At 38.4% G+C, this 25,533-nt stretch overlaps 1 protein-coding gene across 1 annotated transcript; it reads right to left on the reverse strand.

Moving 5' to 3' along the window:
• Positions 1 to 3,769: 3,769 nt before the first annotated feature.
• Positions 3,770 to 23,822, reverse strand: FEM1C (fem-1 homolog C). The gene is made up of 3 exons (XM_065874905.1): positions 23,795 to 23,822; positions 22,222 to 22,939; positions 3,770 to 6,811 (listed from the first exon to the last, which is right to left on the reverse strand). Exons 2-3 carry the CDS (start codon positions 22,763 to 22,765, stop codon positions 5,505 to 5,507), a joined length of 1,851 nt encoding a protein of 616 aa, XP_065730977.1. The 5' UTR covers positions 22,766 to 22,939; positions 23,795 to 23,822; the 3' UTR covers positions 3,770 to 5,504.
• Between the last annotated feature and the right edge of the window lie 1,711 nt (positions 23,823 to 25,533).

Raw genomic sequence — 25,533 nt, forward strand, 5'->3', positions numbered from 1 at the left:
AGTCCGCCTGCCGATGCAAGGGACACGAGTTCGTGCCCCGGTCCAGGAAGATCCCACATGCCGCGGAGCGGCTGGGCCCGTGAGACATGGCCGCTGAGCCTGCGCGTCCGGAGCCTGTGCTCCGCAACGGGAGACGCCACAACAGTGAGAGGCCCGCGTACCGCAAAAAAAAAAAAAAGAGGCCCCAGTAGGAGCTGGTGACCCCCAGGAAGTCTAGGGACAAGGGAATTTCTGCCTACCCTGAGTCAGTCCTTTCCACATGGGTGAGGTCCATCCACGGAGCAGCGGGAACAGTCTGTGAAGACCAGAGCTCTCTGTCTCTGCGGTTCTAGGCGGCTTCCATCGCAGCGCCTGCGCAGTGAAGCTCCTCAGCCCTATACCAGCGCCACGTGGATGCGAGGCTCACGTCGGCCTGGACATCTCCGAGAACAAGTGGGCCCACCTGTGTGACATCAGGACCACCTGTTCTCCGTGCAGAACCGACTAGAACCCAACCTCGACAGCTCTCTGAACACACATGCTCCTAAGTTCTAGAAATACCCACAACCTGTAAGTAACCGGCAAGAAAGTCTAGTTAAAGCAGGTCTCCCTGTGAGAACCCTGACTCCAGCTGTCCAGCCTCTTTCACTGTTGCCTTGGTTTTCCCTTAGATGGTCTGTCCTTTCTTTGTTATCTTAAGCTGTGGTGTCATTTTAGTTTTGTTTTTCAATTGTCTTTAGTTAATCCCTTGTAATGAATATGTTAACTACATTTTGTTTAGAAAAAGAAAAATCAGGTGCCGAGTTTTTGAACTAGGTATTATCACAAGTATCCTTTATAACTTTATAATCTACAAACCCATTCGTTTATATGGATGAAAGGATTTTAGAAATAAGTATCAATCCTAGGATCAATTGGTACTATAATGTAAACAAGAGGGGAACCTGCTATTAACAAAATTTTCTTTTGGAAAAGGAAAAAATTAAATTAATAAAATAAGGCGCAAATTATGTCTAAAATAAATCAAGTAGACCTCACTTTAGAAGAGACATTACTGGGAAGTTTTGTTTATGGTTTTATAATAGACTATCTTTTTTTAATTCATCTTTGGCAATGTGACATACTTTAAACCACTCCACTCCTTGACTTACAAATCCCTTTTTAATGTGAACATATGTATCTGAAGTGTATCCCATTTTAAAGTTTCAATTTTTTAAGGCATGGAACTGTATTATTTTTAAATCAGACATTCTATATTAAGAAACTAAATTGAGATAATTATTAAAAGCTGAGTTAATTTAGGGAGAGACAATCTTATTTAAAAAAGCCTTATAATAAATAAAACGTAAGGTAACATGGCACACAGGAACCAATTCACAATTCCCACAACCCCATATTACTCATGAAAGAACATTCTAAATGTGCAGAAATGGAGGGGAAAAAAAGGATATAATAACTTTTTTTTTTCTTGCTCAAATCCTTAAAAATATTCTTAGCCTTATATATTTGCTAAGATTTCCTTTTAAATATTGGTGGTGGTAGTTGGGAACAACCATAGCACCAAGGGTAAAGAAGACTAACGCTTCAAAGGGTCCTGTGAAAACTATGACAAAGCCTGTATTTGTTATGGATAAGTTAATGATTCAAAAGGGGAAAGCCCATACAATTGAATATTTCAATTTATGCCTGGAGTTTAGAAATTATGCATTTTCTGGATCTGTTAAAACTTCTTATATTAGGAAACTTACAGATAAGGAAAAGACAAAGACTACTTACATTTTGCAATTTAAAAGTGATGAAAATAAATTTATAAAATTTACCTTCATAGTAATATATTTATGATATACTTCTGATACTTAATATCAAACTCAGTTAAAAAACTGAGTTAGACCAGTTAAAAAACAAGAGTTAAAAGCAGTCCCTCTCCCATGCATCCCACAACAAAAATCTTCCTGTATCTTTAGTTTCTGTGCTCTTTACTGGAAAAAAAAATTAGAATAAACTACATAAATCATCTTTGTTTTTTACATACTAGTATAATAATAAATGCTAACTTGTGAGTTCTGACTATAAATTACCAGTAGGTGTTTTTGAGAAAGGAGTCCACTATCATATGCCTTAAGATAACATCAGTCAAGTATTGAGTTAATAAGAATACACTAGTGTTTGGCGCAAATTTAATTTTATTAAACCTTACAATGAATGTTGTGGCATATCATTTTCCATTGTGTGACAGTTTATTGGCTGGCATCTGAATACAGTACTTTTTGGAAAAATACACAATGGGAATTGACAAAAGGGAGAGAAACTAGTTGCTTAGTGATGTACGAGGGCAAAAAGAAAAAGATGACAATCAATTAATTTTAGTTTTCTTAGTAACTAAAATGGTTAAAGTTCCAAGCAATAATGCTGCTGTTACAGTGCACAGGAAAATGGTTATTATCTCATCCGGCCCCCACAATTCTGGGGAAATTAAAAGGATTATTATACCTGTAAAATTCAACCTAAGGCTTCTGCTGGGTAATATTATTTTAAGGAGCTACTTTTTCAAACATAACCTCAACAGTTTTCCCAAGTCACAGGAGATGGGGGCCTCGAAAACATTATACATTAAGTCACTTTACAAGTGAGCAATCACTTAACTGCAAAATCATAATGGGCACCAAATTACCTTTGGTTGATTTGGGCTAATGTCCCTGTCAGATTTATGGATAAGAAAATGACTATTTTTAAAATCTGTAATACACTTGTCTTTATAATGTAGACTGGCATCTAAATAAAATGACCATTTCTTTTACAGAAATGATCAAGAGTGGAACATCTAAAATTCAGCAGGCCTTAACAGGGGATTTTTATGGAAATGCAACCAAAACTTATACATTAGCTCCAGCCAACATTACCATACTACAGTGTACAGTTGAGAGTGAGAGTACAATTAGCTCATTATTAAATTACTCATCTGTTGGTTAAAAAAAATAACACAAACTTAAGTTTTTTTTTAAATTCAGTCTCACAATTTTGTGAATACTTCCTGACAAAGGCCTTAAACAGTGTCTGAGGGCACATTTATGAAACAACCTCCTCTAAAATAAAATGGACAATTTTGAGCTTTTAAACTAAGTGATTTTTCAAGAGCTCCTAACATCATTTGGGGAGATGGCAAATAGAGAACTGTATCTTAATTGAAATAAGGCATTTCAGTTACCAAGACTGAGGAATAGTTCTAAGTTATCTATATTCAGTGGTGGGAAAATGCTATGTAAAGAAATCCTTATTTTATACTAGAGTTGCACAATTCAAATTCACCTATAAAATAGTGTGAGATGTGCCTTACTATAAGAGCATGTAAGCCCTCCTACACCCTCCCAAAAAAAGGAATATTATATCACTTAAAATCCAATTGCTCACCGTTCACCCCAAAATTATTGAGATCAACTAATGTAGATTTACTGTGCTTGCAAAATTTTCCTTTCTTTAAAAAAAAAAGGCTGTTCACGCATATAATTCTTATTCCAGAAGGTCAGAGGCAAATGATTTCAAAAATTGATATCTGATATTTCTAGAATAATTATCTAAATCACAAACTATTCTTAATTTATGTGGCAGTTCAAATATTTCATCAAATTTTCCTATAGTAAACAAGATATTAAAATCTCTTCATCAAAAGGTTGCAGAGCAACCATTTATATCCAAATCACCTTTTTCAATGGTGAAGTTAAATATACAACCTAGTAAAATGAGTAAGGATATCTTTTAAAAAATTAAACTTCAATTATTTAACCAGAAAGTAAGTCTAATGCTTTTTTGTTTATTTACTATTCTTCATTACAAGTTTTTTACTGAGTAAAGATGAAATAAACCTAATGTGACTGTTTGCAATGATGACTCCTTAAATACCCCTACATCAACCCTCAGAATAAAATGTTAACACAAAAATCCAAGTGATCAGGCTCATTAAACTCACAGGTAAACTGAGTTTTTCCTCAAACCAATAAGGAGCTTTTTATTCAGAACAATTTCATTAAGACATTTGCAGGGCAAATATGCCATCATAAATTTTATTCTGAATAACAATAAAGTGCTGAATAATAATTACCTGAATCTTTTTTAGTACTTTTCACTTATTTTTTCTTAAGTTAAAAGAGCCCTTTCTGTGGCATTAGCAAAGCTGTGAAAAAAAAAATCAAAAAAAGAAAACAAAGAAGGGAGGGAGAGAGGAAAGAAAGAAAAGAAAGGAAGAGAGAAAGAGAAAGAAAAAGAAAAGCTAATTTTCAGTAAGGGAAGAGGAAGCACTGCAACCTTTTGTGTTTAATTAGGGTGACAAATAATTGAGACCAAAGTAATTCATGCAAGTTATCTTCAAAGGTATACTTAAGCTTGAAGAAAGAAGGAACACTGTTACTGACCTCTGATACTATGGCAGTAAATTGCATACTAAAAATACCTTAATTATCCTAGATGCCTAGATCTGGCTTGGCAAGCATCATGCCACTGACATGCTTCAGCTCTTTTTTGTAAATAAAAGTGATTTGCAGTTCAATTACTGAATAGTTCAGTGTGACTCATTAAGCTGTGTGATAAAACTTTGAGGTTAAATTTAAGCAAATTCTCTACACCTAATCACATCATCAGCACAAGCAGGACAATGCTGGCGCAGCATGAAAGGTGGGTCACTTTATAAAGATTCTTCCTTTTACTGCATGATATATTAAGACGACAGACCTAAATTTCAACTGGGTTAATGAGTTAGAATAGCTTTGTTTCCCAAATTTAGCACACGATAATTTCAGTGGATTAGAGAAAGAAACTTCAGATGTAAAGAAAAAAACAACAAAAAAGCTTGAGCTCTGGTAGCTAACCTGTAGCTCTAAAAATTGTCATGCTACAAGAGTACTTTCGTAAAATAAACTTTGTAACATACTTAGCAGTGTTTCAGAGTTGAAGGTGACCAACTGCTGCATAGAAAATATGCTAACATACAACAGTCAAGTTGAAGCCAGTGCATAGAGAAGATAAAGCACTTATGGTAACTGCAAATGGTAACAAGTCCATAAAGTTTGTACAACCTAACATGGATCCATAAGGGGAAAGAAACTGATAAGTAGAAATGGTTAAGTTAAAAATGAGGTGGAAACAGGGGAGAAGCTCAGAGAAGAGAAGGAAGAAGCACAAAAAAGACATTCAATTGTATAAAATTCACAAACCAGAAAAGTATAAAGACACCACTGAAAAATGGTTAACTCTGTCCCAAACACCCAACAGCAAACAAAACCAGAATGGATAAGCCTTTGGCAGACAATTTTAGAAATCTGAATATGAGATTACATTTCTCAATAATTCACAAACAATATATTATATGGTATATTTATATTAAATACTGGGAAACCAGTCCTGTAAATTTGATGCTTACAATGCTTTAGCCAATGAGAGCACGATGAAATCAAGCTAAATGAATGCTGGTGTTACCACAACAGTGCTCATTTATGAAACAACTGTTACCAAGTCGTGCTTCAACAGTCAAATTATCATCTATGAAGTGAAACGAAGGTCTCTAGCTTTTCTGGGATATGCCCTTTATAGTATATTCTATGATTCACTATGACACGAGCAGCTAGACACTGCAATGTGGTATGATTTATAGGCTGGATCAAATTTTTAGCTATTTCCTTCTCGTCCAGCAAGTCACTAGCAGTTTGTTTGTGCAAGTTTGTGGCATCAAAATGTGCACCTGATTTAATAAGGAGATTCATGATGTCTGGATGGTTGTTCAGAGCAGCGATATGGAGGGGACTGTTGTCATCCGAGTCTCTGACGTTCACATCAGCACCACATTCTATCAGTATCGCAGTAACTTGCAGAGATGGAAATTTACAAACAGGGTACTGCCCTACACAGGTAGTATTCTTGTCCACAGCCAGATGAAGAGGGCTGAAGTTATTCTTTCCCCTTGGATGCAGCTTAAGAAACCTGTATATAGTTTGCTTTTTGAAATGATCCTGTTCTAGAGTACAAGGAACTTTTTCTAATATGCAAATCAAGTGCAAAATAATGGAAAGAGCCTTATTTAACTGTAATGGGTCTGCTGGACACTGAGTTTGTTTGATCGCTCGCTCTATTTCAAGGACACTTTTGCACAGTATGCCCATAAGATCATCAAATGTAACAGTGGTTCCCAGACCTTTAGCCCTATACTGTAGCATAAAAGAGAACAGTTCTGCAAAAGATAATAAGCTGCTGGCGGTCATCGGGCTTAGAGGGTCCAAATTGTTCTGCTGCATATCCAAAGCATACTTCCATAGGTTGATGCATCGTTTGAAATTTCCAGAGTCTGCATAGACAGCACCTCTATATCTAATGTAGTAAGAGGTGTCAGGATGAGAAGGACCGAGAATACGTTCTCTAATTAATAGTGCCTGCATTCTCATCTCATCAGGATCAGCAATAAGACCTTCTAGCTCTTCTGCACTGTTTACCTCCTTGGCATAATCATAAGCCATTATTAGTGTCTGTGGTACTGGTTTGCTAATTATATTAGTCCTATCACTGTACCTCATGTTCATTGCCTTTTTCCAGTATTTCAAAGCCCCAAGGAGATCTCTTTTTTTGTCTACAAATGTGGCTCCCAGAAGCTCTAGAGCATTGATCCTTTCTGTCTTGCTGGTCTGTGCATGGTGAGTCAGGAAATCTACAATATTTGTGTGACCAGTCACACTTGCTGAGAGGAGGGGAGTCATTCCATAACCATCCTTTTCCATCTTGGCACAATACATAAGAAGCATCTTCATGATGTCCAAACTTCCAGATTCTGCGCAATCATGCAATGCAGTATTACCTTAAGGAGGAGGAAAAAAAGAGATAACATATTTGAGGGACCAGGATATAATGTAATACATATGTATACTTTAGAATCTAAAGAAAAGCAGGCAGCTCCAAGCTGCCCTCAATGGGACATACTTTAATTTGATTACAAATAAGAAAAAATGATCCCCAGCACCTAAAGCTAATGTCTGACACACAGCAGGGGGAAAAAATATTGGTTAAATTCTTTGAATAAACGAAATGACAAAATAAGGCATGAAAAGATATTCAAAGTCACTAAATGAAATTCAAAATTAATCCATGGCCTCTTGATATTTTTCAGTAATGTTTTCAAGTGTATATTCTACAACTAAAAACTGATGAAATGAAATTAACCAGCTATTTACAGTTTTGCTGACAGTCACTTAACTTTCTGGGTCAGACTCCACATTTATAAATAAGAAATCTAGTCTGTAACACCTAAGGGTCTCCAATTTGATTCTAAGAGCCAGAAATTATTTTTTCAGTATTTCTGATTGCCAAGTGAACCTCAACTGTTTTAGTCAAAAATCTTGGTAACAAAGTACAATACTTTCTTCAAAAAACTCACATAAGAAAAACAAGTCCACTGAAACCTAAAAAATATGTGGGTGGTTCAACATGAACTTTAAAAGGAGACATCTGAAGTGTCCTTTCATAATGGATTATTTCCCACTGTAATTTAATTTTCTTAAACATTCTTTTTAAATGTACTAAATGTTCTAACACCGTCCGATTCTTCCCACACATGCATTAAAACTGACAATAGACACTGGCACATTAGTAAAAGGCTGTGTGGATGGAACATACTAAGACATAATCACTCATTTTAGCTACCTAAATTTAATCTAAACATTCTACTAATGATCAAAACAGAAATTATCATGCAGACCTTTGATATCTACATACAATGTTTACAGAAAATTTCAACAGTCTTATTAGGCATGTGTGTGAAAAATAACTAATATAGCTGGCTGAGACAGCTATCTTTAGAAAGACCTGCTTGCAAGGATGGCCCTGGGCTGGCATCTAGAATGTTGTCTGGTAAACAGTTCCAAGATATAAAACTTTCCCTAAATGATAAGGGTGGCTTTTATGCTGACTACCTGCTTTCCTTCTGGGACTCTGGAATTTTGCGTATGTGCTCAGCAGAGGGTGCCTTTGTGACCAGTGCCCAATAAAAACCTGGACATTGAGTCTCTAACCATTCTCTAATCAATCAAAATGGGTTTCCCTGGGCAGGAATATTGCACACATGCATTTATGTTGCTAGCGGAAGACAGCTCTTTGTGACCTCACAGGAAGGAGAGAGCATAAAAAAGCCTGCACAAAGATTCCTCTAGGCCCCAACTGTGCCTTTCCTCTTATGATCCAGGTACATGTCCTTATTATACCACTGTAATAACTCTTAGCCATGAGTACAACTGTATGCTAAGTTACCTGCTAACATGGGGGTGGCCTTGAGGACCCCTGACATAGGATGTGTACTAGAAAGTTGTTTAAACCTGAATACTTCATGTAACAGGTCTACAGATAAAATTCCAAAAAGCACAAGTTGTAATACATTAGGGCTTTAAATCTCTTCACAAGTTTATCCTGTTTATTAGTCTTCCATGATATCTATAGGGATTATATTAAAAAATCTGGATATGTTGTGACCCAGGATTCCAGTGGTCTACGATGGAAGGGTGTCTGATAGAATGTTTTAGCAATGTGTACGGTAACCAACCACTAAGAGAGCCCAGAACTTCTGACTACTAATGTTCATTTGCTCAAAATAATTTCAATTAAACATGACTACTACTAAGTATATTTTTAAAACTCTTTTGAATTATGGATCCCTAATATTCCCATTTTCTCTAAGAAATAGACAATATAATAGAAATATAAAGAGAAGGCTTAGATGGCATTCTTCTCTATTCAGAATAATAAAATCAAGAAAAAGAATGCAGCAAAGCCAGTTTTTTAAGTAACTGAATTGACATATTAGAAAAATGCAGAATATATATATTTTGAATACACCATATACTGAAAAAATGTTCTGTTTTGTTTTGTTTTTTGTTTTAAAGGAATAAGAGACTCTCACATCTAGTATTGGCAGAGGTAGCATGATTACCCTCCCAATCAGAACCAGAAAAGCTGAAAACTGCATTTAAAAAAAATCTGTATGACCACCTGTAAGAGCTCACAGGGAGACAACATCCAGGAGAATAAAGAAAATTAGTTAAGTAAAGTCCAGAATTTGGGGAAGCTTTCCCCAATGACCTCTACTGATTCTGGAATAGGCAGCTAAAAAACTGGGCAGAGCTTTTGACCTTTCAGAGCTAGAGGAGAAAACTGGAGTCCAAAGCCTATTAAGAAATCCCTATACACTTTAGGTTATAGCTCTGAAGGGCTGCTCTCTAGGAGTTAAGGTGAAGTGCAAAGAAACCAGCGTTCAGAGGCACTGAAATGCAAGTTAAAATCATCTTTATATTGAATTAAAGTAATCCAGAACTGCTAGTATATATGTAATCAAAAGCCAGAAGCAAATACAAATACTACTTAGATGAAGATATTATCATACAAGAGCTCAAATTATCTTTATATATTCTTCATATATAATGTTTGGTATCCAATCAAAAATAATGGACAGAAGAGAAAACAAGTAACCACAGCACAAAAACCAAGGATAAGAGCTAAGAGAAAAGCCCAACAGAAGATCTAGATAATACAGTTATCAGACACAGACTTTAAAGTAATAATTATGCTTAGAGTATTCAGATATTTTTTAAAAATTTGAGAATTAGACAGAAAACTGTGAACTACAAAAAAGAACCAAATGGACATTCTAGAACTGAAAAACTCAATGGGTGGCTTTAAAAGCAGACTACACATAGCTGAATAGAGAATTAGTGAACTAGAAAATTAAGCCAGATGAAAATACATAGAAAGAAGCATGCAAGTGAAAGAATGGAAAAACAGGAGACTATAGAGACAGAGGAAACGATGTCAGAAGGGATAACATGCTTAAAACCAGAATTATAGACTAAGAAAATAGGCCCAAAGCAATATTTAAAGAGACAAAGTTTGAGAATCTTCTGAAGCTGATGAAAGATTAAGCATAAATTTAATAAGTTTTATAAACAACAAGGATAGACAAAAAAAGCCACACCGAGGCACTCTACAGCAGAACCGTTAAAAACTAAGGACAAAGAGAAAAATCTTAAAGCCAAAGAATAGGTGGACATGACCTGCCAAAGAACAACAATTAGACTGACAGCAAAGTTCTAATCAGAAACAAGAGAAGCCTTAAAGCACTAAAGGAAAATAAATGCCAACTTAGAATTCTGTGAAGTAAAGGACCGTTTCAGGTGAGAAAGAAAAGATGAGCCACATGGAAGCCTAGAAAGGAGAGTATCAACATTGACAGAAAGGGTAAATTTGTGAGATATCTAAATAAATATTGACGTTAAAAATAATATCTTGTAACAGGGTTTGAAACACATATAGAAGAAAAATGCTTGACAGCAATAGCATAGAAGTAAAGAGGGTAATTGGAGTTGAAGTATTCTAAGATTTCTGCCTTACTTGGAAAGAGGTAAAATAAGAAATTTATGTTAGCCTTTGATAAGTCAAAGTAGTACTATCTAGAGTAACCACTAAAATAATAGAGGGTATGCATGCATATAATTACTATATCCTCTAATATAGAGAAAAAATGAAAAATAATCCAAACAAAGACAGAAACAAAGCAAAACAGGTAGACAAATAAAAATCAGTTAAGTAGCTAGGAGATTAAAGCCCAAATATATAAGTAGTTACATTAAATACAAGCAAACTAAATGTTCCATTAAAAGACAAAAACTGTCAGACTGAAAATACAAACACACATAGAACTCGACTACATGCTGCTTACAAGAGAAATACCTTAAATGTAAGGATAGAAAAAGGTTTAAGTGAAAAGATGAAAAAATATATATACTTTATGCAAAAATTAACCATTACAGATAAACATTTTATAATGACATAAAATTCAAAACAACAGAAAGATATAATTCTAAATTTGTTTTCACCTAAAAACAGCAAAATAAATAAAGCAAAAATCAACAGAACTACAAGGAAAATCAGATAAATCCACTCATAATACATTTGAACACCCTTTTTCAGTTTAGGAGACCAAAACCAATAAGGATATTGAAAATTAAATGAACACTATAGAATTTAGTTTTTTTCTAAGGACACATGGAGCATATACAAATGCTGACTACATTCTGGGCCATAAAATGAGACTCACACAAATGTCAAAGGACTGAAATCACTGAGTATGTTCTAAGTCCACAATACAAGTTAGGTTCTAAGTCCACAATACAAGTTAGATTAAAAACAAGCGGGGAAAAAAAAAAAAAAAAAAAACCTAGAAAAATCTCCACATATTTGAAATTTAAAAATATACTTTTAAATAGGCCACAGGTCAAAGAAGGAATCCCAATGGAAAGCAGAAAATATTTTTATCTGGATGGTAATAAAAATGTTAAATAAAAAAATCTTGTGGGATATGGCTAAAACTATGCTTAAATGTACATTAGAAAAGAATGGCTTTTTGAAAAAACAGCTAAGTTTCCATCTCAAGAACTTATAGGGGAAAAACAATATATTAAACCTAGAGAGACTAGAAGCAAATAATAAAAAACAGAAATAAATGAAGAGAAAAGGTACCAGTATGCTAGCACGGCATTTTTCCCCTAAATTGTATTAACTATTGCGAACTTATATTAATAACTATGCAAAGTAGAGAAGATAAACTTGTTCTACAAACAGAAACCAGAGAAACTGGTAGTAAAATAAAAACCCATGTCTCCCAATTGCCATTTCAGTGTATTGCTCATTACTAAGGTCATATTTTAAATGCTAGTCATACTACACTCCAGTGAATAAGTTATTTCTAATATAAACCAAGCATCATAATAAAACTTCCACCAATCATATTACTTTCCAGCTCAAAAGCTTTCATGCTTCCTCTAAAGAAATAGCTGAAAATCTTTAAGATTTCAAAATTCTACAGCATTGATTCTCAAAGCACTATCTGTGTGAGGATGAGAAAGCAACAAGGCAGAAATCTATAGTTTTAGAAGGCATGTCATGTGAAGTAAAGCTTAATCTTGGTAGTGGGAACACACATAAGAAGATATACTCTGGGAAATAGATTTTTAAAAAGAGAAATAGTTCCCTAACCTACCTCTCTAGCCTCATTCGTTGTCATCTCCAGTATGAATGCTGCTCTGTGAATCTAGCCCAGGAGCCAGCAAACTTCTTCTGTAAAGGGTTAGATAGTATTCCAGCTTTTGCAGTCCATAAGGTCTCTGTTGTAATCACTCAACTCTACCATATAACAAAAAGTATCCATAGGCAATTGGTTAAATTAATGGACATGGCTGTTTTCCAACAAAACTTTACTTATGGACATTGAAATGTGGCTTTTGTGTAATTTTCTCATGTCATGATATATTACTCTTCATTTGATTTTTTTTTCAACCATTAAAAAATATAAAAAATATATCTTAGTTCTCAGGCAGTACAAAAACACGGGGTGGGCAGGATTTGACCTCTGGGCCAGAGTTTGCCAACACCTTCTCTAACCCAAAAGACATCATCAATACCAGCCACACACAAGGCAAAGAAACTGCTTAGGCTTCCCATCACTGTATTCTAAGTTACCTCTCCCAGTTCCTGGAATAGTCCCACTTACTTCCACCTCCATGCCTCTTCTCTTAATTTTCCTGTCAATATACTCTTTCTTCTTTGCCTTTTTAACTTCTTCTTCTCCAAGTTGCACCAGAAATTTCAGCTGCTCAAAGAGGCCTTCTTGGTTATACTATGTCAATTTATCATTTTGAGAATGCCTGGTGAATAAATGTTTCATTCATCCTGGTAAGTACTCATGTTATATCTATCTACTATTATAATCTTACGTAATACCTTACATAATATGTTAGTGCTTCACAAATAGGTTTTCTTACCTAAACTGTCTATTCCTAAAGTACACAGAGCCTATGTTATATTTCCTTTATATCCCAGATAGCAGTTAGCACAATATCAAAGCTAAGGTAGATTCTTAAATTTTTAATACTTGATATCACAAAAAATGATTCAAATAAGGACAAAATAATTTTAAAAACTAAAATCTTAGGGCTTCCCTGGTGGCACAGTGGTTAAGAATCCACCTGCCAATGCAGGGGACACAGGATCGAGCCCTGGTCCAGGAAGATCCCACGTGCCGCAGAGCAACTAAGCCCGTGCACAACTACTGAGCCTGCGCTCTATAGCCCATGTGCCAAACTACTGAAGCCCGCATGCCTAGAGCCCATGCTCTGCAACAAGAAAAGCCACCGCAATGAGAAGGCTGTGCACCACAATGAAGAGTAGCCCCTGCTCGCCGCAACTAGAGAAAGCCTGCGCACAGCAACGAAGACCCAACGCAGCCAAAAATAAATAAATAAAATAAATAAATACATTTTTAAAAAAAGTAAAATCTTAGCAGGAGGGGATCACCTTTATTATTCTAACAGGTTAAGTATATAACCGCCACACTTTCATGCCCTGGAAGCCCTAAAAAATTTCTGAATTATAACCTAGACCATTACTTAAAAGTTAAGAAAACAGAGGTCAAAAAAAAACCCCAATACAAAAGCATAATTTTACAGCAACTATGTCATGTCTCCAAGTGTCTTTACATAGTATATTTTGATAAAGTTGTAATCAGAAAATATACAACTGTTTCCTGCTTTTCACCTACATCTTAGTCATTTTGTCATGTTCCATGTATATAGTCTACATGAACTATTTACACAGATACTACATAATCACTCTTAATGGCTTTATGGTTAAAGTTCAAGTAAGGAGGCATGTCATAATTTACATAAACACTTCTCTGTTGATGGACATCTGCATTCCTTCAGAATTTTCACTATTAAAATTAATGCCTAAAAAACTATAAGGACAGATAACAGACCAGTGATTGCCAGAGGGTGGGTGCTGAGAGAATGGTTAACTGCAAAGGGGCATACAGGAAGTTTTCATTCCACCTCTATTGTAGTGGTGGTTAAATTACAGTTTATGTTTTTCAAAACTTAGGGAACTGGGCTTCCCTGATGGCGCAGTGATTGAGAATCTGCCTGCCAATGCAGGGGCACGGGTTCAAGCCCTGGTCCAGGAAGATCCCACATGCCGCAGAGCAACTAAGCCCACGCGCCACAACTACTGAGCCTGTGCTCTAGAGCCCGCGAGCCACAGCTACTGAACCCGTGTGCCACAATTACTGAAGCCCGCACGCCTAGATCCCATGCTCTGCAACAAGAGAAGCCACCGCAATAAGAAGCCTGCGCACCTCAACGAAGAGTAGTTCCCACTCACCACAACTACAGAAAGCCCACGCGTAGCAACAAAGACCCAACACAACCAAAAAACAAAAGTAATTGTGGTGATGGCTGCACAAATCTGTGACCATACTAAAAATCAATGATGGGTGTTTTTTAAATGCGTGAATGGTATGTGAATTATGTCTCAAAGCTGTTTTAAAATCAAAGTATTTGTTTTTTGTAAAGTATAAGTTTTGACTGATAGAAACAGCAATTAAAAGGTTTTTTATCATAACAGATATGTCTGGAAATGCACAAAAACTACTTATTGTAACAGGGAACAGCCAATTTTGACTCCATGTTGGATCTGTTTCTTTGACTTTAGCCTTTGCTTTTCCTTGCTTTTGTTTTTATAATCATACATAATTGCCTGCCTCAGGGAACCCTACCCACCTGTGAATCGCTGCAAGAAAAAAGAAATTAACACATCCCCTCCGGGAGGCTGGCCATTCCAGGAGATGTTCTACAAGACTGATGGCCCTTTTAAATTTACTTCCTCCCCACCTCTCCCTCTCTATTCTGCCTTTTTACTTTACTTCCGATTCTGTAAAAAAAAAACTGGCATCCAGACCCCATAAGGTGGTTTTTTGGGGGACCCTAGTCTGCCATCTTCTCAGTCTGCCAGCTTTCCGAATAAAGTGGTACTCCTTGCCTCAACACCTCGTCTCCCGATTTGCTGGCCTGTCGTGCGGCGAGCAGAGCCAGCTTACACGACAGCTCCAGCTCGCTCATCATCTCTCCTCTTTAGCCTGCTGTGCTTGGCATCCATTCTTCTACCTTGCAGCTGGGGCTAAGCCGAGTCTTTAAGAGAGGTCCACCTATAAACATGGGGGCCGGGGGGGAGGGGTGCAGTTCAACTGCATAACAAGGCTGATTCCAAGTATTTTAATCCTGGAATAGCTAATTGGTATGTGTTAAGGGAGCAGGCGGGAAGGGGTAAAGAGGAAAACTTTAGGATATCAAAGGAGCACTAGAAGATTCCTCTGCTCAGAATATTTTCCTTCCCCATGTATGCTGTAACACCAGAGATACTCAAGGACAAGAGTTTGAAAAAAAAAAAAAAAAGAATCAAAAATAGGATAGGGGGCTTCCCTGGTGGCGCAGTGGTTGAGAGTCCGCCTGCCAATGCAGGGGATACGGGTTCGTGCCCCGGTCCGGGAAGATTCCACATGCCTCGGAGCGGCTAGGCCCGTGAGCCATGGCCGCTGAGCCTGCGCGTCCGGAGCCTGTGCTCCGCAACGGGAGAGGCCACAACAGTGAGAGGCCCGCGTACCGCAAAAAAAAAAAAAAACTACTGGTATCAAGATTACCACGTGCCTTCCCCTCATTAATTCTTTATATAAGGCAGTGAGCTAGGAAACACAGAGAAATTTAACAATACAGGTCCTTGAGCTCGATACAAAGTTAAATGCTAATAAATGCTCAAGATGCATTTATGTGACTCAAGGGGGATGAGGACTTGCCTTTGAAATGGGTCTTGATAGCAAGCAGTAATATCTGAGCTAAGGGATCAGGACTAAATTCAACTAATAATAGTATAATTTGATGAAAATTACACAACATAAGTTGATGAAAACATCAACATTACAATTCAGATTTACATTCTAGTTCAGACTCTCTATTCAACTGCAGCTCTACCCAAAGGTAGGGAAAAAAGAGGAAAAGAGATATTTTAATCAAATTTGCATCCATGTGACTTCTTTACCTGGGCCTCTCCCCAACTCTTCCACCTCTATCTTCCAACACATGCATTCCCGATGTCTCAGTAGCATACATCTTTAGAATGCCATGGGCTTCCTAAATTTTCTTTTAAACAAATTTAATTTAATCAATGTGATTAAAATCTCATAAAGATGAACTCAGTGAGGGAACTACATGTAGCTAAAAGATCAATAAGTAAAACTTAACCACTGCCTTAAGTTTGTGTTGCTGGGGATGACTTTGAAATAACAGTAGTGTTCAGGATCTACTCATTTTCACCATCTTCAGTTCAATCTTGTGAGGACACAGTCTACAATCCAATCTTCAGGGACAGAGGAACACAATAGATATTTCCCTACTGCACTCAATAGACACATCATCTACAGTTTAGCTTCCCCAACTAGGATGCCAAGTTTCCCTGAAGACACAGAGAAAGTGTGCCAGGAGATACAGGAGGGAAAAGGATGAACAAGAAAAGAAACAACTTGCAGGAGCAACTCGATCTGGGATTAAAATGTTAATGAATTCAACTAGTTAAACATTATTATTATAACAAAATAAGTATGGAATGTTACAGAGTAGAAAGAAATTTTAAATCCCTCTCTTTCACTCTTCTCTGCTACTAGGTGTGTTCTGAGGTAACCAAGAGCTGAGCTAGAGTTCTCAAAGAAGAAAAACAGAATTTCAGCTTCCAACACTCTTAGTCCTGAAGTATACAAATAAACTACCTACATGACAATAGTCATTATCTTTGTCCATTCTCTTAATACCAACCATTCTTAATTTACAGTGGAGATTTTCTTACATGAAATTCCTTTGGATTTACAGTGGATAAGAGAAAAAAAGGATTTCTTTTTTTTTAACATTCTCTTGATTGAAATACATCTATACCCTAAACTGCCTATACTATAGGAGAGAAAGAATGCCTGGGGTTTGCTTCAAGCTACTGCAGAGAACAAAAGGAGGGAGAAACATATTTTTTAACATATATTAGCAAATGTGAATAAATGTTGAAGCAAGGTGATAAATACATAATGGTTCAAAGTATTCTTCTCTCTTTCTCCACTTACATATAAGTTAGAAAACTTCCATAATAAAGAGGCAAATAGGGGCTTCCCTGGTGGCACAGTAGTTAAGAATCCACCTGGTGGGCTTCCCTGGTGGCGCAGTGGTCAAGAATCCACCTGCCAATGCAGGGGACAGGGGTTCGAGCCCTGGTCTGGGAAGATTCCCACATGCCGCGGAGCAACTAAGCCCTGTGTGCCACAACTACTGAAGCCCGCACGCCTAGAGCCCGTGCTCACAACAAGAGAAGCCACTGCACTGCAACAAAGAGTAGCCCCCACTCGCCACAACTAGAGAAAGCCTGTATGCAGCAACGAAGACCCAGTGCAGCCATAAATAAATAAATAAGAGATTTATTTATTTTTAAAAACGAGGCAAAAAACTGCCTGATCTAGCTCTCTCAAACTCTTTTAAAGCTAACCATACTTACGAGCCTACATGGTTTTCTCCCTTTTCTAAACTCCTATAGAGTTCTACCTGTACCACGCACTTCACAATCACTGTCTTAATGTCTTCATGTACGTATTTCTGTACTACAAGGACCAGAAAACACAGTTCTTGCCATCCGAGAGCTTATAATCTTTCCTCTCCTAAATGCAACACATTCATTCAACAAACTCATTTACCAATTGCCCCCTGCGGGCCAGATTACTCTTTCTAACACATGGATACAAACACCAGGTCTCTAGCCTCAATGAGCTCACAATGTAACAGAATTAGAATGTACTAAGATGGGTTTCTCTAAAAAAAAAAACCAAACACCTCAGTCATTCCTCTGCTGAAAACATTCACCAACTTACCTACCACTGCATAAAGAATAAAGTCAAACTCCTTTACCTGGAAGTCAATGTCCTTTTATACTCTAGCCCTGACTACCCTTTGGTCCAAATATGCTACTTTCCAATTTCTGTACCCTCCAAGCATATTTCTCAATGTGCCTTTCCTTATGCCATTTCCTACACCTTAAAAACTGGATCAAATCCCTTCTGCAGATCTCAACTCCAACAATCCTTTCAAAGCCCAGTTAACTCCATGAGGCCTTTCCAGTCAGTACACTCTTCCAAAATCCTATATAATGAATTTATACCATTCCTTTAGCGGTGAACAAATGCGATGTGCTGTATCTTTTCAGAGCCTCCACAATGTCCAACACACTATCTGGCCTACAGAAAATGCACAGGAGTTATCCTATTACTGATTTACTTAATTACCTTGGTATCTAAAATAACTGACCCATGCGTGAGGACAGCCTGTCCTCTGGGGCCAGTCTCCCCACTCCCAAACTCAAAGAGCTGTTCTACGTAGGTCTGTAGTACTCAACCAATCACTTTCAGGTGCTCAATTTCCAGTCGAATTTGGGTGTAAAAGCAGAATTGAGGGTTTAAGTAACTTTTCCATAGATATGCAAAGTCCTATTATGAGTCAAAACATAAACAAACAAACAAAAATACCCTCAAATATAAAAGAACCAGGGCTTCCCTGGTGGCGCAGTGGTGGACAGTCCGCCTGCCGATGCAAGGGACACAGGTTCATGCCCCGGTCCGGGAGGATCCCGCATGCCGCGGAGCGGCTGGGCCCGTGCGCCGTGGCCGGGCCCGTGCGCCGTGGCCGCTGAGCCTGCGCGTCCGGAGCCTGTGCTCCGCAACAGGAGAGGCCACGTCAGTGGTAGGCCCGCGTACCACAAAAAAAAAAAACAAAAAAAAAAAACCAAAGAAAGCCAAAGATGACTATAGCCGTGAAGTACTGAGATCAGTGTTATGGCCCTAAGATGGGCTTGTCTAATCACTCCTGAATAGCAACCAACTTTCCTGTCTCAAAAATGAACTGTTGTGTTAAACTGCAGCAGCATTTCTAAATATCTCAGTTTTTCTCCCCCTTTTGAATGGCATGGGAAAAAATGGAACCCACTGTCCCCTCAGGTAATGAGTTAGTTGGGGATAAAGCATTTCCAAAAATCTAAAACAAGAAAGCACTACTGCTGCATTTACCACAGTGTGTTTTAAGTATCTGCTTATGAACCTGTCTCTCCAAACAAGCCATGAGCTCCTGAAGAGCAGGGAATCAAGGACTGGATATCTTGTCTTACTCATCTTTGTATATCCTAAGTCAAACAGTCTGGCACACTCAAGGGACTCAGTAAGTGCTCTCTCGATTAATGAATGAATTCCACCTTAGGTTAAAACATGTTCAAAATGCCAAGAGCCTGTTAAAAAGTAATGGAAAGAGGTTAGATAATATATTCAAATGTCAACTGCCTGTTAAAAAGTAATGGAAGGTAGAAGTCACATGCATTTTATATTTAAGCAAACCAAGCATAATATACTGACATTTTCCTTCTTCAGAACCATTTCCAACAGTTTACATATAAAATTTCCTAAGAAATTATTCCATTTTATCCCTCATCCCATCAGTCTTTTCCATTTTTTGCATGGGGGTAAAAATGTGGGGGAAAAAAAAATCCTTTCTTGACATTCTACCAGATCCTTCTCCAGTGTTCCTGCCTCAGTTTCAAATAGTTCCTGTTTTTTTATTACCCCCCAAACCCATAAAATAAAAAAAAAAATCTGAAAAGTCGATGAGGGAGTAATTATCAAAGAATGGAAGCTTCAGGCCCAGAGTGGGGGGAGGTACATACGTACTTTAATCTGCCCCCAATATTCTTTAAGACTCACTGTCAAATTTAAAAGGCACTATGCAAAAGTTAAAGTACTGCACACAAAGTGATATATTATATATACATATACTACACACGTATGTATTATGTGTATATATGTATGTATATAAAACTGAAGCTATATGAAAACAATTTTTGGTATAAATTGTTTTCTCTTATGTGTACTTCTTTAAACAGCATAAATACTAGATATTGATACTGAGGTTAAAAAAAAAAAAACCTCTAGAATTAGCCAGAAGAGGGAGTATACACATCCTCAAGTACAAAACTATACGATGATGGTGTTAAAAGGTTTTATTACCTCTGAAATAGCAAAGGTAATCAAGTTAAATATTGTTCAGTTTACTAAGGGAAAATGCTCACTAAAATTTACAGTATAGTTCTCCCATACATTATATCTCTAGAAGTATAAAGAACTTTGAAAAAGAGAAGGAAAAATAGTACCAGTACTAATCTCTCCAGTGACCTAAGTTTAAAACATGCCCCAATTTGATTTAAATACGTGAGTTTATCAACAATCTCTACATCATTAGGCTGATGAATAAAAAGCCCAAAACAAACTAAAAATTCAACAAGCCTAAACATGCAGCCATACCTTTTAACCCTTTCTCTTCTAGGTATGATTTCAAAGCATTCTCAATACTAACATGGTCAATTAAGCAGTAATTTGTTCTTTTAAAACAACATTCTTTAAAAGAATGGTGATTGTTTAAAAAAAAGAAAGTCATGCTGTCCTTTTACCCAACACCTACATCAAAGATTATCAGGAACAATAAATCATTCATAAGAAAGAATGTTTACAGAAACATTTCTTATAGTGAGAAGGCAGAAGCAATGTAAAACTCCATTCGTAGAAGAGTATGCAGCTACTGAAACTAAAGAGCTATTATTAATGACACTAAGGATAACATTTATTAAGCTAAAAAACAAGTACAGAAGAGCATAAAAAATATCATACATGTATCTAAATGCAAAATTCAGTATCTTTGGGAGGATTATCTCTAAGTGCTGGAATTTTGTGAGATTTTATATTTCCTCAGGAAAATAATTTACAAAAAAAATCACAATGTGGCTGTATCATTTTTATGACAAACCTTTTTAAAGAAGATTATACTAACTTCAGTAAATATGTCCAGTAACTACGTGGTGCCCCACAATTGTGTGGTTTAGCCCCTCTGAGAGGCAATCAGTCACTATGACAATGATAAACTGCGCATTCACTGATTTAGCAATCACACTTACAGGTATTTATAATACAATTATTTTCACACAAGTGTGCAAAGCCACAGATTTGTTCAAGAATATTCACAGCAGCATTGCTTATTTTGGATGTGACCTGTCTGTCAACAGGGACTAGGTAAATTATGCACACTCATACAATGAAATACTGTGTAGCCATGAAACAGAATGAGGTAGCACGTGTGTTGGAGCTGAATGACATTCAAGATAAATTAAAGTGAAAAAAAAAGAAAGAACAGTATGCATCAACTAACAAAGAAGAAAGAAGGAGAGATATACAGACAAGTATACTTGTATTTGCATAGACTATCTTGAGGACACACAAAACACTGTAAACAATGGTAGCTGGTGGGTTGGAGGTCTAGAAATGAAGGGTGTTAAGACTTACTTTTCATACTAAACACTGTAAACCAATTTGTATTGTGTGATTTTTTTTTACCATGTATGTATGCTCCTTTAAGTTTTATAGTTTTTTAATATTACGCAGTGAATTACTTTGCTGTTGTATAAACAAATATGTTTAAGGAAAATAATGTTAATGCTAAGTATTAATATTATACTATCAAAACACTTGTTTTTAAGGGTTAAAAAAATCCTAAACTATCATCTGAACAGTATACACGACCATAAACCTGAACTCTTCTTCTGGACAAAGAAGTTTACATTGTTGCTAGTCAGCAAATCCACATCTGCTTAACCTAGTCCTTGTTTTGCTCTGGGCATTGTAGCAGTTTAAAAAAATCTTTTCTCTCTTGCTATATTTAATGAAAGGATTTTCTATTGGCCACACAGTAAGTATGGAATAAGGGAACAGATTTTCTCCTTTTCATGGATATTAATCCTCCCGGGTCAGTATGGCCTAGCCATCCCTGACAGAATAACAAATGAAATGCCTACATAAGACAAACATGACAATGACTCACTAAATATAGTAGTTTCTACTCCAAGGGTATTCTAAGAAAATAAAACTAAGAAAAATATATTAAATCAAAGTATATTCTTAAGTAAACACAAGTCTAATGGCTCAGATCAACTACCACTAACATGCTCTAAACTTTGGGGAACCCACTTCCCATAAATTGGAAGTTACCCCAAATAAAGAGAGAAAATGCTGCTTAACAGTGATAGAGGGTGTTTTTTTAAATCACATTTGTCCCATGTACTATCAAATACCAAAGAAACAATCAACAAGGTTATACTGGAAGGGAGACCTAATCAAAATAGGTCTGTCAATGTTGGCTTACTCAACACCACTGCTTATAATTATGTATCAAACTTCCTGAAAATAAGTGGTAAACACTTAAAAAATTAAAATGAATATGAACTCACCTTTAACACTTTTTCTATTAACATCTGCCCCCTTTTCAAGTAAATACTGAGCAATCTCTTTGTGTCCTTTGTAACATGAGATCATCAAGCATGTATGCCCATGTCGGTTTGACACTTCCAAATCAGCTTTGTGTTCTACCAGGTACTTGACTATTTCCAAATGGCCATCGAAACAGGCAGCTCGAAGAGGAGTTGAATTGGTTAAAGTCGTGTTGTTGACAGACGCTCCATGATTTAACAAAGACTGAACCACCTTCAGATGTCCTGCTGCAGAAGCGGCCCACAAAGGGGGAGCCCCCTCAATGGTTTCGCCATCAAAATTGACCGAGCCCCCGACTTCTATGGAGGCACTGCACTGCTCTAGGAGAAATTCCACCATGTCAAGGTGCCCATACCTGGCGGCCATCAAGAGTGGGGTGGCCCCATTTGTTTTTTCAGAGATCAAGGAGGAAACCTCCTCTTTAGATTTGCTTGCCAACAATTTGGTGAGAAGCCTGAGTTTGCCATCTCGAGCTGCATTAAATACTGCTGTCTTTAGATCCATTTATGTCCAGTTGAGAGGCTGTGCTTTATATATCCTTCAAAGCAAAGCTCCAGCTTAACTCTATTGACACAGGCAAGGGTTACAGGAACCAAAGTTCAATGTTAATCACGGCGCCCCAGAACGGATGTATGTTCTGTCTATTGCCGTCCAACACATGACAACCAGAGCGCCAAACTAGAGAAAGAAAAAAAAAAAAGTAGCGGTTTTGAAATTTCCATAGGTAAAGGCGAAAACACTAGGTTTTCTTAATTTTTACTCCTGGGGGCGGGGGGAGCCACACTTTAGGGACTACTCCGCCTCCCCAAAAAAGGTGGGAAAGAAGAATACAAAAAAGATACACACAGAGACCCAAATGTTATGGTGGAAGAGAGTCCCTTCTCTGTATACGGTAAATTTAAACACTACAGGCAACCGGTTTTCTCGCCTCCTAACCAGCCAAGCTTTGGGCTAGTTTTGCTTTGCACACGCCCAGAGAGAGTACAACCCAAAGAGGCAGGAGACGCGGGTGCAGAAATGTTTCCCCTTCTCACATCTGCAGAGGAGAGCGGGCCAAGGGCGCGAGGCTGCAAGGCCTCGCTGTGGCCAGGATGGCTTTCGAGAAGGAACAAAAAAGGTCGGACCCAACAAACCGCGGCCAGCTAACGCCAAAACCCTCACCCAAAGGGTTCTATCTCCTTTAAAACTACTCGAGGCTCTCAGGAAATCCGGCTGCCTTTTAGCTAACTTCGCCCGCCCCATTCTGATCCCCCCCCCCCGCCCCGCAAAGGGGTCCGTAGGTTCCCCAAACCACAGCCACCCCTACACAACCTTCACCTCTACCTTTTCCCGATAGGGGCAGCCCCCTCCCCAAGCTCCTCCATCAACCACGACCCCCTCCCGCAGGCCGATCAGCCTGTGGCCTCCAGCCCGCTGCCCGCCTTCCGTTCCTGAGAGCGCCCTCCTTCCCCTTCCCGCCCAGGCCTCCCCGCGGGAGCCTCAGGCCGCGGCCCGGGCTCGGCCGACCACCGCCGCCGCCGCCGCCTCCACTACCTGCCACGGGGCTAGTCCTCCCCGCCGCCGCCGCCGGCCGCTCGGGCTCGGGCTGCCCCCTCAAAATGAGACCGCTATCCGCGCCGCCGTCCAGACCGCCCAGCTCCGCCTGCGGCCGCACAGCTTCTCCATACCCCGCGCCCCACAGGAATGAATCCGGCCGCGCCGCTCGCCCCGCCCCGCCCCGCCCCGGCGAACTGCCTCCCGCCCTCCCAGTCTGCGCGGGCTGCAGCGGCTACAGAAGCAGCCGCGGCGGATGGTGTAATGGACTGCGGGACGGGGGCCGGACGTGCCAGAGCACTGCTTCACATCACCGACGCGGCAGCCTCGCCATTGGGCCGGGGGAGGGCGGCGGCTGCTGCGAGCAGCCGCCTAGGGGCGGGGCGGGGCGGGGCGGGGCGGGGCCACGCTGGAGGCGGCCGCCGAAGGTTGGCGGAGAGGCTGCCGAGGTGTCGGGGGCTGCTCCGCGCTCCACCTTTCGGGCGCTGGTTTCCGGTACCTTTGGGTCCCAAGGCCATAACCCCCCAGAGGGGTGGTAGCCATTCTTTCTTTCTCGCAGACATCAACTCTCTCAAACTAGTCTCTTCTAAGGCTCCTTCCTTTGGTGGGCCCTGGAATATACCGAGCTCGTTGTGAGGCCTCAAGAAAGCAAAACAAGAAAAACGCAACAAACTTGAGAAAAAGCTTAGTTTTGGAGGCTGCCAAACATGGCTTAGTTTATAAAAATATGAACTCTAAGAAAATATAAAGCTACAAGGAATGATAAAGCTTAACAGCAGTGTAAGTCATCGAGTTCTTCACTCTGAACAGTAAAACCAGGAAATGAGAGGAAGCTAAAAAGTTAATATAAATGAAAAGAATTACTACTTTGTGCAGCAGGAAATAAACTTGTGGAATTCATGACGTTAACACATGGGATGTTTTAAACAAGGTTGAGGAAGAGTTTAAATATGTTTGGAGACTTAACACCCATAGTGAATCATGATGAGAAAATAGTTTTGAAAAACGTAGTTTTCATTCTCTTGAACACTTTATTTTGGGGGACTTAAACTCACACACAGTTTTTTGGTACCGTTAAGAGAAAGAGAATGTTAGATTAGACATTATCTGACCCCCAGCATCATAAGTGTAATTAGCATTATTACTTAAAAAGTAATGCAACATTAAAGACATTTTATTTAAAAATCACTTCATTTTTGCATATTTACTTACAGTATTGTCCAGAATTTTATGTAGTTTTGTATAATAGAAATAATAATTTTCATACAACTACATATTTTGCTTTTTTACCTTACTATACTCTAAAGATTTCTCATTGTTTATGGTCTTAATAATCATTTTTAAGTGGGGCACTGTATTTGCCTCAGGCAGTCAGTATATAGGCTCAACATCAGTACTCCAAAATTGAAGTTAAGGTTACTACCACTGAGAAGAAAATAAAGAAGGGCAGAATAGAAAGGATGAGGGTAGCAATCTATAAAAATCAAACAACCAAGAGGAATTGGCTGTTTTATCCCTAGTGTTAAAGGTCACAGTTCTACACTCCCAAGGTGTAAACACCAGAGTACAGTTTCCCAACCAAGGCCTAATGTGAGCTGACCTATCTCTCTTATCAAATTCAATAAGATGATGTAAAAATTTACATCAGTGGTCTTCAAATGGACATGAGCATCCCCCAGGGGATTTTCAAGGGGTAGGTGCACACTTAATTTTAAGGCCACCAGTTTCTGAATCTTCAG

This window comes from Phocoena phocoena, chromosome 3, assembly GCF_963924675.1.
Source record: "Phocoena phocoena chromosome 3, mPhoPho1.1, whole genome shotgun sequence".
Classification (NCBI taxonomy): domain Eukaryota; kingdom Metazoa; phylum Chordata; class Mammalia; order Artiodactyla; family Phocoenidae; genus Phocoena; species Phocoena phocoena.